Consider the following 14,193-nt stretch of genomic DNA (forward strand, 5'->3'; position numbering starts at 1 on the left):
TGTTCCGGCACTGCTAATTTTACCATGACGTCAGTACTCTAAGGTGCATAAGTGAGCGTTTAAGGATGTTTAGAACATGAATCGCCGTGTGCGAAACTGTGACATTCTGGTTTGCTATTGTTTTCCGTATATCTTTAACCAATGGAGATTTGCAGCATGCCCATGAGAATAATGAAGTTGGCTAAGTTAAGAGAAAGGGATTAGATATGAAATAAGAATGTTTCCGTTTTAATGGGGGACCTATTTTTTATTGAGGAATTAGGTCATGTTACCCATTATCAAAAGATATTAGCGTATGTGATAGCTTTGCCCAGTGGCGTAACTAGGGATATGTTTAGGGAGGGTTGGAATGGGCTGGGGTGGCGACCCCATCCCAGGACCTCGCCCCGTACCATTTCCCGGACCCTCCCCCCCTCTCCAAGGCTTGGGCGGGGGGCGGGAAGTTTTTTTAAAAATGACACGCCTGGAAAGCTTAAACTTAAAGTAAATGTAGTTATTAAATGTCAAAAATAGACTATATATTTCATTTCTCTAAGGGTCTGAGGGGGATCTATCCCCCCATAGTTACGCCACTGGCTTTGCTCCAATGTCTTGCCGCATGCTTTCTAACGGACCATGTGACTGATTATGCAGTATTCTCTCTTGCTTGCTCTGTGACATCTGAGTAATCTACCTGTCGATTACCTTGACAAGTTTTTTAAGGTTGGCTTAATTTGATGTTAGATTTGAGGGGAAACTTTCAAATATCTGACTTCTATATCATAAGTGCATTTTTTTCCATTGTTTATTTTCAATTCAAATACTATTCTCTAAACCGTTACTTTTGTCCTTCCTAGAGTCTGAATTGGGACGATAAATAGTTATTGAAAGTTGTTGTCTGCGAGAAATTATGGAAGGTGCCGATGACTTACGTTAAAGTGACGGTTGGAACGTCGTATGATGCATGAATCAGCGAAGATAACTCTTCGAATAGGAGTTTGGAACGTGAAGAGTGCTTTGCTGCATTCTATTTCACATTTTTCCTATCAATTCGGAAAAGCGTACAGGAAGTGCTGATATGGTATCGCAAACGGCATGGATTCGGAAGACATGATTGTATTTGTTTTTTTTTTCAATTTCGTTTTGCTGTGAAGTCAGTCTCGGTTTTTCGTCTTCTCGCTTGCATGGGGAGTGAAGTGCATCATCAAATTATGTGGTACGTCAATTCATTGGCATTAATTTAATTGTTAAATTATAGCATTTGCATGTATTTTCCAATGAGGATGTAGCGGAGTCATGAAACTTTTCGTGAACTTCAAAATTCCGCTCTTAATTTGTGGGTAATGGTGAGGGGTCGAAGATTCGTACTGTTGAAAAAGTGAGATCTTCCTTTTGTGCGAAAATGGCGGAAACGGGTGGGGGATCTCTCTCACGTGTGGAATGAATTTCACTACTCCACCCCTCAGTGTTTTCACTTATTCAAGCCGATTGCCCTGGTTTTATCCCGGCCCTCATTCTGTGCACTATTAATTTTTAATAACGGGCGGCGTCGCCCGTCACCGGTGTGGGGCCCCCACCGTCTCGCCGAGAGTCGTATTTCCTACCCTACCGATTCCGCCGCCCTCCGTGCTTTCTTCTTCCCTTTCGGGCCCCTTCCCCTCCTTTCCTCTGCAGCGTCGCGGCGGCGGCGGGCACTCTCCGCCCCCTCCCCAACCCTCCCCCGATCCCCTCCCTACCTCTCTCCACATACACTGTGGGATCGAAAAATCGGTGACGTAAGAGGGGCGGCGGTGGGGAGGAGGGAGTTGCAGCAGCAGTGGCGGCGGAGGGCGTCGCCTGCCGTCAGGGCGTCGGGAGAGAGAAAGTGTCGTCTTCCTTGGCCGTGTGTGACGGACGGGCGGCGACGTTCGAAAACAGGTGGACGGGGTCGCCTCCCGCGGGAATCACTTAGCCACCGCCAATTCGTCTTCCCCCCGCCCGTCGTGTTGGGGGGCACGCGTTGTTGTGGTCCCGTCATATCCGTCGCTGGCGTTTCACGTGCCGGGGACGTGACTCGTGAATTTCCGTGACGCTTCGCGACCGCTTTTTTTCGCCCGCCTGTTGTCCAGTTATTAGTGACCGCGGCAGAATATCGTCACGGGACCTTCCATCGCCGCCGGTTGCGCTTCGTCTTATCTTTCTTCCTCCTCTGAGTCAGAGATACCCTTCACTCTTTGTCATGCTATAGCGAGAATATAGGTATATGCGCATATCCGCCACCTTTAGTATTCATGAACGCTAGTAAATTTTGGTTTCCCCGCTAACAAGATAAATTTTTACTGCAACAGTTTTTGGTTAAAGTTTAAAATCTTTGCATAACCTGTCGTTGTCATATGGAACTAAATCATGATTGTTTTATCTACACTAGCATAATTAGTGGTGAATTCCATTAGATACTGCTACTTTAACGTATATCTACCTCATGTAAACCGCAGTGGAATGCAAATTTACCTATCATAACTCTTCAAAGTAGAGCTCCACAAAGTATTGGCTATATCAATGAATTGCAATGGTTTGGTTAAAATTTTCGTTTTTTTTATTAATAATGAATGAGTAAAAATCAATGAATAAAAGTTATTTAGAAGTGATTGTGTTAAATTTTTTAACCTATATGTTCTCTCTGCGCCATATTGAGCTTATAGATTTCCTTGCGTTTTACGTAAATAATATCCAAGGCGTGTTCAATGTGCTGTGTGAATCACGCAGTTCGACCCTGGCGAAGAATATCACGCTACCTCTTAGCCAGCCAACTCACGACGTATCTTGACTCCATATTCGCCTTTATCCTCTTGGCTGCCGTTTTACTTTCGTTCGCTGTTCCGTGCACTCAACTAGTGGTGGTCGAGAGCGCTTTTCTCCGTCCATTTCCTTTAAGTCTTGGGTTGACGAACGTTGTGGTTTTGTAAGATCCTGTCGCCTCATCACTCTCTTCCAATTGGCAGCTGTTTAAAGTTTTAAGTGTCAAATATAACACGCGGGCGCCTTTGCAGCGAAAACGGTTAATGTGGGAGTATTTATCTCGTCTTTTCAGAGTTATCATTTTACTTCTTTAAAGGGTTGCAATACTAGCTTTGCTTCAAATATATTTCCTTGGTTTTATTAAAGGAATTTTCTGTGGGATGAGTTAATGAGTTATCTGGAGTGGAATTTCTTCGTTGCCCGTCTTTGGTTATGTTAATGCTAAAGCGAATTCCCCACTTCCTTGAACATGAGCATGAACAAATTATTGGTAAAATTATTTTTGTTGTGAAACATAGTGGGCTGTAATTGCCTTTCAGTAAAATATTTGGAAACCCTTATATATTTTATCATTTTTCCTCTATCTCCAGGTTTAAAGCATACCGGGACTAGCCACGGTTATAACTGTTACAGGAGTCTCCCGCAATGCACAAGTTGAGCTCAGAGAAAAAATCATTAGCATTTACCAAGATTCGAACCCGGATCCCCCGATTTTCTCATACTCGATTCTCCCTTCCTTCGTCCTGCCATCCTCCAAGTGGGCGTGCGCTATCGTTTCTGGAAACTTTGGTCTGCCTCATTAATCGGTTTTTGTGGATCCTCGTCGGCGTGCGGGGGTAGCGTGTTTTCTTTTGGATGGAGAGTGCCGGTGCACGAATGTGACGTGCCCTTTCCACTCGGCGGGAGGGTTTATTCGCGGCCGTGATGCCCGGCACCTCCGCATCTTGGCCCCGTCGCACTTGGGAGAGGGCACGTTTAGCTCGTGTTTTAGTGTGCAGCTTCTCATTTGCCTCCTTTTTCTTGCTGCATTTCGATGTGCCTCCATGGCCGGCCTACGTGATCGCGGACTCGTGTGGTCGCATCCCTGCTTACCGGCGCCGCCCCTCTCCAACCCTCACCCCTGACGGCGGGGGAGGGACTCCGTATCGACGATGCGCCGGGATCCCCAAATTCTCCCCCCCCCCCCTTTCCTCTCCTAAACCCCTTCCCTCGTCCCTCTCTCTCTCTTTCTCATGCCGCAATCTCTCTTTTACTAAACGCGAACGTTTTATCCCCCTGTCCATTTGCAAAGGATCTCTACAATTTAAAAAATGAAGTTACCATTTTGAATTCGGCGCGGAGTATAGTAATTGATAGGATATTTTCCGACCATTAATCGGAATGTGATGCTTATCTATAGTAAATTCATGCCGATTGACTCGCTTAATATTAATGCATGCAAATGAAACCATCTCAATATAATTTTAGCCCAAGTGGGACTGAAATATATGGGCGACATGAGCATACGTCCCGCACCTCTGATTTCATTTACTTGTCAAGGGGGTTACGAGGGAAGCAAAACAATGAAATGTCAAGGAAATGGGAGAGATTTTCGGAAAAATCCTCGAAATGTCCGAGAAAATTAGGATCGATCGAGGAATGGCTCTGAATATGCAGTGACATATATTTCTGTTTTCTTTGCCTTCCACTCATGAATTTTTGTATCCATTTGATGCGTAAAAGTAATATCGGGTTTTTACTCTGATTTCATTTTCGATTAAAATATTCTCTGCTCTCGGGACATCGCGCAGCTCAAGGAAAGTGGCAAGAAGAATCTCGGAGAATTTCTCTTCTACAATGATTCATAACATCTAATTTGTCTTGAATTTTATTTTATTGCGAAGGGAAGTTGAGCTCTAGCTCGGATTAATTAAATATATCGTATATTTTCCCTTCATATTTATACTTAACGTGTTGATTTTGGTTGTGATTTGTATATATATAATTATTTCTGGGTAAGTATTATATCGATCGACGATTACCATATTTGGCGGGCATTTTAGATTATACTGATTCGTCCCGTAGTGCCCGATACAACGCTTAACGCACTTATTTCCATAAAATAGTCATTTGTATTATTTATTTCACTTTATTATGCACTTTGTCAGTTTCGCTTCATGCTTACGGGAGTTACTCGTGGGAGATGCAGTTGGAATTGGTTACAGTATCAACCCTTCGATTTTGAGCGTTTCGCATGTCGTTCGTTTTTTTTCGGTAATATTTCATTCTAGCTGTATTTACTTAATGTTAACTTTTGATATCGCACATTTCAGATCGGATTTTCAGAGGTAGATGGAACTAGTCTCTCACATTCAGGAACAAGGCAGTTTCTCTCGTTCATCATCAATTATCGGTTTTATTGGAAATTTTATTTGGCAACAATTATATTTAAAAATTTTGTATCGATTTCGAGTTCTATACGCTTATGCCCGCGATTGAGTTCCAAAAGCTCTGTATAGGAGGGTGTAATTTTTCATCTTCAAGTAAACATTACTTCGTGGTCATGCTTAGAAAATACTGCTTGTTGTTTCATATATTTTTTTAAAGATTTGTTTTCCTGTAACGATGTGTTAAATGATTTAATCGTTGCCATTATTACCATCCCAACTATCCCTTGTTTCATTACGTTTTATTTGTATTTATATTAACGTCATTAGCTTATTCCTTAGAGATAAGCTGTATTGTTCGTTCATTATCTTTGCCGACTCTCTTACGGTCAAGTGATCCGGTGTACGTTGGAATTAACGAAGGCCAAGTGACGACGGTTAATGTTACTGGTAAGCTATTTCAGTCTAAATGAAAGTGAGACAAGTGGGTCGCTTAGATTTCACTCAAGCAACTGGGTTATCAAGTCTCTTTCCATGCACAGTAGTTAATACCGTCAACTGGCATGCCGCGAAAAAGTGAACTTTCTCACATTGGTTAGCAAAATTCAAGGTCTCCTGGCTTCTCCTTTTGGAATCAAGACTCTCAATGGAGCCTACCGCTATGCTGGCGGGTGGAATGATGGGCTGCACCTCCCAAGTTAGGCTGGAAAGTAGAAAGTGGAGACTTGTATGCATCAGAGAACGAAATAATTCTCGTATGTGGCCGATACGTTTGCCTTGTAACTTTTCCCTCCCGGTATCTTGACTTTCCGTGTCACTTGGATCCGATTTCATCCATCGCTTGGTGTCATTCAAGCTATTTTCACATGGAAAATGTACTCCATTGGGAAATTTATTTCTCACTCTCGCTCTGCAATTCAACCATTTATTAGAAAATTTACTCGTATTTTATCCTTCATTACTTGAATTATTGTATATGCTACATTTACTCGCATTCGTATGCTTTGCATTCAAAAATTTACTCCATTGGGGAAGGGAGTTGTTGGAGAGTTTACTCCTTTTGAAAATTTGTCATATTTTCGTATATTGTTACTTAAGAAATCTGCAAGTTACCTATCTCAGTGATGATGGCCCTTACTGTCTGGAATTCTCTCTCTTATTCTCCCCTCGAACTTGTGAGGATATCATGTATCGCGAAATAACTAGAAAATAATTCAACGTCGTACAATCCGTCATTTTTAATGCTTATATTGATAATGAAGTCTTTTAATGTTTTCCATATCTCAATGTAAGTTGCAAAAAATCTAAAGATTCTGTAACTTATCTCACTGATAGGTTATTGCAGCGATAAGATTTCTCCTAAGTTACGGTAAAAGTACAGGTAAATTTGTAAGCATAGGCGTCCACGGTGGTTAGATTTGTTTGCGACTTACATTCCTTCATTTTTCTTTAATTATTGGTGTTTCCATTATTCACCTGAGTTTCGTTATCCGTCGTTCGATGCCGGGAATCCTTTTTCCGTTCTAAGCACCGTGAGTTAATTAGAGGAAGGTACAGTTGAACGAGGGGAAGAATAAATTACCAAAACTATTAATCTTTTATCATGTACTTCTATTCGGTTTTTTTTTTGGGCTTGTTTGCAATTTTTCACTTTCTATCATTCAGCCGATTAACTTTTTGATCATTTTAACATATTACTACCCTTTAATACAAAATATTTTAAAAATCGTGTCAGGACCATTAATTAACCAGGATGAAGAGTGTTTCATGATATTGTGTTCGATATGGCTGTTACTGGTTTCGTTTCAATGAAGCCAAAGTACTTGTGGGAATCCTTTTTAGGCATGTATTTGACCAAATTAGCTTAATTGAAATTACGCCAAAAAGGTCGTAGTGCAATGTCAGTTCAGTTTTTCCATATCTTAAAAGAAAAGAAACGATACTCATGAACTTGAATTTTTAGCTACTCAATGTTATCATCCGTTGTCAATCACCTTCTGTACAGTATGGTCCACAGTAGGGTAGTAATCCACAAGGATTTGAATTGGCATCCGAGTGAGTGGTTCACTTTAGGAAGTAATTGCTGATATTCTTCATGGGAAAAAAGGTCCATTCTAGAAGTTTTTGATTTCTGAAAATTTTCATTTAATAACCCTTACCTCATGAATTGTCAATGATATTCATATGATAGCTTTCCTCTCTTGGGTCAGTATTCCTTGACCGTTGTACAGGTTGTATTTGGCTCTTGGGTCCTATAAAAATAATTTGACTGTATTTGTTCACACTTGGGCTGCCTGAGCAGATTGCTCAATATATGTGAGTTATCTGTTGACTGTTTTGTTATCTGGTCTGTTGATTCGTCTAGCTAAATTGATTTTTTTTTATTTTGAGATCTAAACATGTAATGCCGTCGTAAGATTAAGCGTGGGAGAAATGAGAAGGATAGTTTACCCCTCATATAGACTTGAAAGCAAGTTTCATATAATTTTGTGAGTTCAATACGAGTGTTTTCTTCAAAGATTCGATTTTTTTCTAAGCAAATAAAAATTCTGGAAACAACACTTCTTTGATTTACTCATTTTTCCTGTTTCATATCCCCCTTCCATCCATCCATATCACCCTTATTTTCGAGTACATGTGCTATTTTATCTCCGCCAATTATACTTCGATATTTTGTTCGCACTTCCTTATTCGATACTTGAGCGAAAAAACTTATTTCTTACAATTAGTTTAAACCAATGCTCGTATAACGCGCCCTATTTTTGACATCCAATATTCACACCCTTCGACTTATTTTTATTCGATCATGTTCAAGGCGAACCAGAAAATCGTCGGATCCGATGTAATCGATAGCAGTTTTATTGTTCGGTGGTGGTTTTCGTATCTGTCTTCATAGAATTGGATAAACACATGTGTCGGTTCGGTCTCATTTTTTATCAGTCTTTGACTCCGCGTAACGCTTGGCGTCAGCAACAAAGTTTTTTTATTTAATCCTCGTGGAATCTAAATTATTTCTTAGTCTACCATCTAAGTTATCCTAGTGCTGTAGAGTTTTTACTATCTTGACCATTTTTACCGTATTTCTACTTGTTTTGTATTTTTGTTACGTAAACCTTTATTCATTAAATACGTAAAGCGCTCTTGTATATACTTAGGGCTCGACTCTATGGATTTGAGTGCTGTCACCTTCATTTGATAATCTTGCGAATAAAAATGAAAATGTTTACTGCAATTGAAGAACAGAATTAAAGTTTGCCAGATAACATTAGCTGCTGAAGGGATTCTTTTTCTAATTTCTCGAGATAATTTCTTTCCGCTGGGTGAGATTATGTAAATGGTTCAAGTGTACCAGGGTTGGACTTGCTTTTCGTTTTTTTTTCTAATGAAATATAGCTACGTGTTGACGTACCATTTTCATAACCAGTTTTTCGCTTCCTCGTTTCCCTTTCTCGTTGCAATTATGCCACTCTGATCGGTTTTAATGTATAACACTCATAATTATAGCTCATATTTTGATTTATTGATGGATACTATCTGATAGCACACTCCAGAGGTTTTCTACTCGTCTTAATGTCATTTTTTTAGTATATCTAAAAGTTATTTCTTTAGCTTGAGCTTGACTTTCCAGCAAAAAAAAAATGAAATTGATTTTTCCCCGGGAGTGTTTTCGCCTGTTCATTGACCGCAGTGGCCTTGGGTGCGCTTCTGCGGCATTAAGCTCTGCAAACCAATCAATCTGGATGTTTAGGCGGAAACGTCAGATGTGCTACGTTGGCTATTTTCGCTGCTGTCTATCTGCATCCATCCAGCCGGACAGCGCAGTACATCTCTCTCTTTTTTCTGATCGTTTCACGTTAAAATAATGTTCGACATAAATTTTTCTAGTGGGTGATTGAGACAAAGTTTTTATTCGTGTTGTTAATTACCGCAAATGAGATTTTTGGCACTACTACGTTTACTGTGGTGATGATATTATCATTTAGAGACGCTAATAATTATTTCAATGACATATTTTCGATCTGTTATCAGGAGCCACCTGTGTTATGATTGTGTGGTGGTGTATAATGTTAGTGAAAACACTTGAATACTCGGAGAATCCTTTTTTATTTTTGGAAGTATCTCTTAGTATTGTTTTACTTTTCCCTACCATTAACCTGATAGCTATTAAGTATTAATGATTGATATTATATGGAGATATAATTAGTTGTTAAGTGGTGTCTCATCGGAAACCCGGTTACTCATGTAGTATTTCTCATTGCAGCTACTCCATAACCACGTGTGTGCTGAGCAAGTATGAATGAATTAGATAGCCTAAGACAAGAAGCGGAAACGTTAAAGAATGCCATCAGAGTGAGTATACTATTTAAATCACATTTGCATGGAGTGTCTTCGTCTGGTGTTGGAATGTCTTTTTGTTTGCATGTTTCTTATAACCCATTTTCCACTGAGGTTCTTCTTGGCGGAGCATGCTACTAATATGATGGAATGTGATTCTCTTTGTTTACTTGTCTGCAGCCTCTTATTTATTCTGGAAATCACTCGTGGAGTGTTGTTATTTTGAGGATGATGTGCATGCACGGGTGAGTTCATGTCCTATATGTTTATAAGCAGTATGTAACGTCGCATTTGAGTTCTGTTGTAGGGTAATTAGCTGAAGTAATTGCTAGTATTAACGTTTTATTTTGGATACCTTAGGTAGGAGCAAAGCTCATGCTTGGAACTATTGATCGGAGCTCTCGTTAATATAAGATATTCTTTCTATAAATTTAGTCAAAAGTCTCCTGTAAGAATCCTTATTTTGCTGTCAGGAGTAAATGTATCTTAGTGGCGTAAAGGTTGCCAGAACGATCTTACGTCACTTAAGTTTTAACACGGGAAGTATTCCTTTCCGATATTGGTGTCTTGACGGAGAAAAAATGTTGAAGTTAATAAATTTGTTGAATTTTACCTCTGAGATGACGAAAAAATTCTCTTACAGGTTGTATAATCCAAGTTATATATACTTCCGACCAAATTTTCGATGTCCCAGCAGTTATTATCAAGATAAATTTAGCACGCTGTATCGGAAATAAAATGTTTTAGTGTTATTTATACTGCATGAATTTTTTCGTCATAATCCAGCGCGGATTCGGTAATTACTTTCTGATATAGGCCCAGGTTTTGGACTCCATCCATCAATCAAGAGCAAGATTGATTTACAGGTTATTTAATGTATTTTCTAATACCAATTAGTATCTCTAGGGGCTGAGGACAATCTAATTACACTTTACTTTGGTATCTGGTTCCAAGGGTGGATTAATTAGCAATACGTCATTTAATCCTCTTAGAAACAGCGGCCCGTGAACGCCAACTTCGTCTCACGACTCATTACTTTTTATGAGAATCAAAACCCATTGACTTTTCTCAATAGTCCCCAGACCGTATCTGACTCGCGGAGATTATTGCGATTAAGTAGTTCATAGGTCCCCGACCTGTGCTCCACTCCGCAGAAATCTCGTTTACTCTGGAGAAAACAGCTCTTCGTTCTTATTTTGAATTCATGTTCTTATCAGAGATTTTATGGGTATATTTTACAGTACATTTTCATTTTCTTTGTTTTGTTTTTCTGTAATTCAGTTCGCCGCGTGTAGTCCCCTGCATTGTATCCTAAGGATAGTTGGAAGGATAGCATTATGTTTTCTGTGTTTGTCCGTTCAGTCCCGAACTGTCGGACTAAACTTCCCTCTATTTAGTTAGGTAGGAGACAAATTATTATAAGTAAGAGAGTTAAATACTTGAATTGGTTCACCTTGTTGGTGTTCATTGCCATCGTATATTCCGATTTTGGTATCAAGCTAGGATAGTAAATCTACTTCTTCACCCTTAACGAGTTAACTAATGTGATGGTTTCGCGTAATTATAATAGTTACTTAGACGTTTCTTATGTGGAGTTTTAGTTGTTATCGTAGACTGGAAATTAAGTGAAATCGACTTCTTGCGTTTAAATATTTTACCCTTGTTGATGTGCATTGTTCTGTCGGGTTGTGTTTCATTTTTTAATTCTACAACGCTTCTGTCATTCTTTACTTTATCTTAGTTTACACGATGTACCAAGATGCGTTTCCTCTAATCCAGATCTACTCTTTATTACTGCTAAGTATTTTGTAAGTTCTGTTAGCGAAATTCGTCCCATGGTGATCTTTCTTGGCCATAGTGCTAAAGATACTTTTTTCTTGTAAGCTAACCTCTCAGCTAACTTCCTTTTAAGAATTTTCCTCCTCGTCAATTGGGAGGAATGTAATGAATTTGGGACAGGCTACGTACATATCTTTGACGTTCATTTGTCGAGTGATTGGTTCAGAACAGATAGCTAAGGGATTTACTATTATCCTTCTCCTTTGTCTCAATCATTTCATTCTTTGTGACTTTTCGTCACCTTTTACTTTCAATAGCCTCTCTGCAAAATTATGATTTTTATATCAGTATTGCATTTATATGATAAGTATTCTACTTCGTCCATTGAACTCACCTTTATTTTTTCTATCTCATCTCGATATTGTATGTTTTCGGTTACTGAACTTACTTTTAGTTTTGTTAGTCTCCAAACGTCATGGTTTGTCTGTCAGTATCTACCTTAGTCGATAAATGTTTCTCTATCAGCTCTTTTCGGTTACTTCAATTTCCTGCAGGCTTTTCACTCGTATAAACTCATGTGCCTGGTATAAGTAGTTTATAGTTAAGCCCCTCCATTTATTCAGGCTTCGTCGAGTTATTTTTATTGGTGGAAGCATTGGTGTCTTTCCAATTGCCATGTTAATCATGTTTCGGGGTGTGAGTCTTGAAATGAGCCTTTAGTTATTCATTTTCCAAACATACGTAATTTTCTCGTTCCATTCCACTAGCTGCTCTTTCATTTTTACACATGATTTTTAGCGACGGTATTTTGCATGTCTGAATTTGTCTGGGCCTGTGTAATTGCTATCCACCGTTCATCATGGCATTCATTGGCTTCGTCAGCTACGCCCATGCTATACTGCAAATTTTAAGATTTTCTCGGGGCTGGTATCGCTGCGTCGTCTGCATGAAATTCCGTCATTGGGCACCAGTGTGTCATTTATGGTTGCGCCAAAAGTAAAAATAATTTTCGTTTGAAATTGTTGTCTGAAAAATGAAAAGCTCTCACGCAATCTGGTTGTGTATGTAAGGGGTGCGATATTTGGTGCGCCTTCGCCGTATCTTTCTCACGTTCCCGTGACTCATATAGATGAAAATCTGGAGATTCTTTCTTTGTCGTCTTCGTTTGGACGCGGCATTCCACCGTTAAAAATGATTTTTAGGACGAATTTCAAATGTTTTAAGGCTTGTGCTATGGTAGCAATATGTGTTAACTTTCATTATCGTTGTGTGCGTAATTGCCGTGTAAAGTTGCCTTACGTGGAAGCTGGCACATAGATAAAATACATTTCTTAACCCAACTCTTTTTTTAATGTATTTCCCAATACAATTCACGTCGTACTCTTTTTCATGGCCGTAAACCTTATTTTCTTTCTCTTCTTAAGGCCCTACATTTCACCTACCAAACTACTCCTTAACTCTCGTATTCGATGACCTCAGTAGAATCTTAATGTCAATGATTAACTTTTCCTCTGCCAGCTTTATCCTCTTATCTAATGTGTTTGTTTTTTTCCGTTTGCCTCATTTGTTGTCAAATATTGTTCAAAAAGGTCGAATATTTCTACCTGTCCACGTTCTTATCCCCTTACCGCGAACCTCTCTTTCTAAACTCTGTAAGCACTGGGACTCGTTTCTTTAGCATCAATACTTTATTTGATGCGTAGTTTTGTTAACGAGTCCTCCAGCTCCTGTATGTCTTGTGCCGAGTTGCTACCTAATCAGCGCCCGATCGTCCGCGCATTCATATAGCATATGGATTTAAAATAGTGTTAGTGAAGCACGGTTGGTGTGTACCTAATTATATTTCTATTACGAGGAAGTAGTTAATATATTTTGCTGATGGCTAACAAAAGTACCTCTTCTATAGAACGCATGAATGAACGTGAGCTTAATTGTTTAGTTGTTTCCGATGATGTGTGTCTTGGAATGGTATTAGTATTAATGGAAAATATTCGAAAATCCATTGACTACAGGCATCATTTAAATATGTATATTCCAAAACTAATCTGGTGAATTATTACTTTTCCTTTCTTGATGAGCCTGGTAGTTCGTAGACGCATGGGCAAGACAAGGAAACTGGAGGAACTCTCCGGTGTTGTCACCACCCTCTCAGTTGTTCTACTTTCTTACCAAAAATGGCCTTGGGTCGAGCCGAAGACGTTGAGTGCATCTCTCTCTCTCTCTCTTATTCCTGCGTGGACTGGGCCTCAAGATTCAAGGGAATTAGTTCAGGTCACGTGAAAGAAGAACAGCGTAAGCCCCAGAGACATGCGCGAGTCGACCTTGGTCGTCGCGATTCTTTTCCCCGCTGCAATTGAATACGTGCGAGTGAGGGCGGGGGAAGGTGGGTTTGAGGTTTCGGTTGCCCACTAACTCGAGTTTTTCGACCCTCATAGCCGTGGAGGATATTTGCGTGTGCCCAAGAATCTTCTCAAGAGCGTGGTTTCATTCTTGATTCTTCGGTGCTTCTTTTGCTGTCATTGAATAATGTCAATACTCCGCTGAATGAAATCTTCAGGAGGTGGCTAACCATGGGTGGCATTTGATAGGCTTCTTAACGCTTCTGATTCGCTGTTGCCAGTTTTCTGGTCCCCTGTATTGTTGAACTCAGTTTCACTTTTGGTTCTTGAGTTTGAATCTTCCCCTCAGGCGTTAATACGCATTATAACGGAAGATAAAGATGTTCCAGTCATTATTTGAGAGAGGTGTACCATTATCAAGAAGCGTTTATGGCAGCCTTCGGATAGCAATGTGGAAACTATGGCTAGTTCAATGCTTTATCAGTGGCGTCTGCATTTCACCGAGCGAGGATGATATAAGTGGAAATGTGCCAGGTTTAATTATTATTGATTCGTACGGTGAAGTGAAAACGTCTTCGTCATGTTGTTATGGAGGCAATATTTGTTTGCTCTCCTCT

At 39.8% G+C, this 14,193-nt stretch overlaps 1 protein-coding gene across 5 annotated transcripts in view; it reads left to right on the forward strand.

Annotated features, from left to right (window-relative positions):
• LOC124157212 (guanine nucleotide-binding protein G(I)/G(S)/G(T) subunit beta-1) overlaps positions 1 to 14,193 on the forward strand; it is a 99,327-nt gene that overhangs the window by 54,781 nt on the left and 30,353 nt on the right. For all 5 annotated transcript variants that reach the window (XM_046531758.1, XM_046531761.1, XM_046531762.1 and 2 more), the window contains exon 2: positions 9,385 to 9,473. In XM_046531758.1, the coding sequence (XP_046387714.1) occupies positions 9,417 to 9,473 (57 nt within the window). In that variant the 5' untranslated portion in view covers positions 9,385 to 9,416. The remainder of the gene's footprint in view (positions 1 to 9,384; positions 9,474 to 14,193) is intronic.

This window comes from Ischnura elegans, chromosome 4 (assembly GCF_921293095.1).
Source record: "Ischnura elegans chromosome 4, ioIscEleg1.1, whole genome shotgun sequence".
Classification (NCBI taxonomy): domain Eukaryota; kingdom Metazoa; phylum Arthropoda; class Insecta; order Odonata; family Coenagrionidae; genus Ischnura; species Ischnura elegans.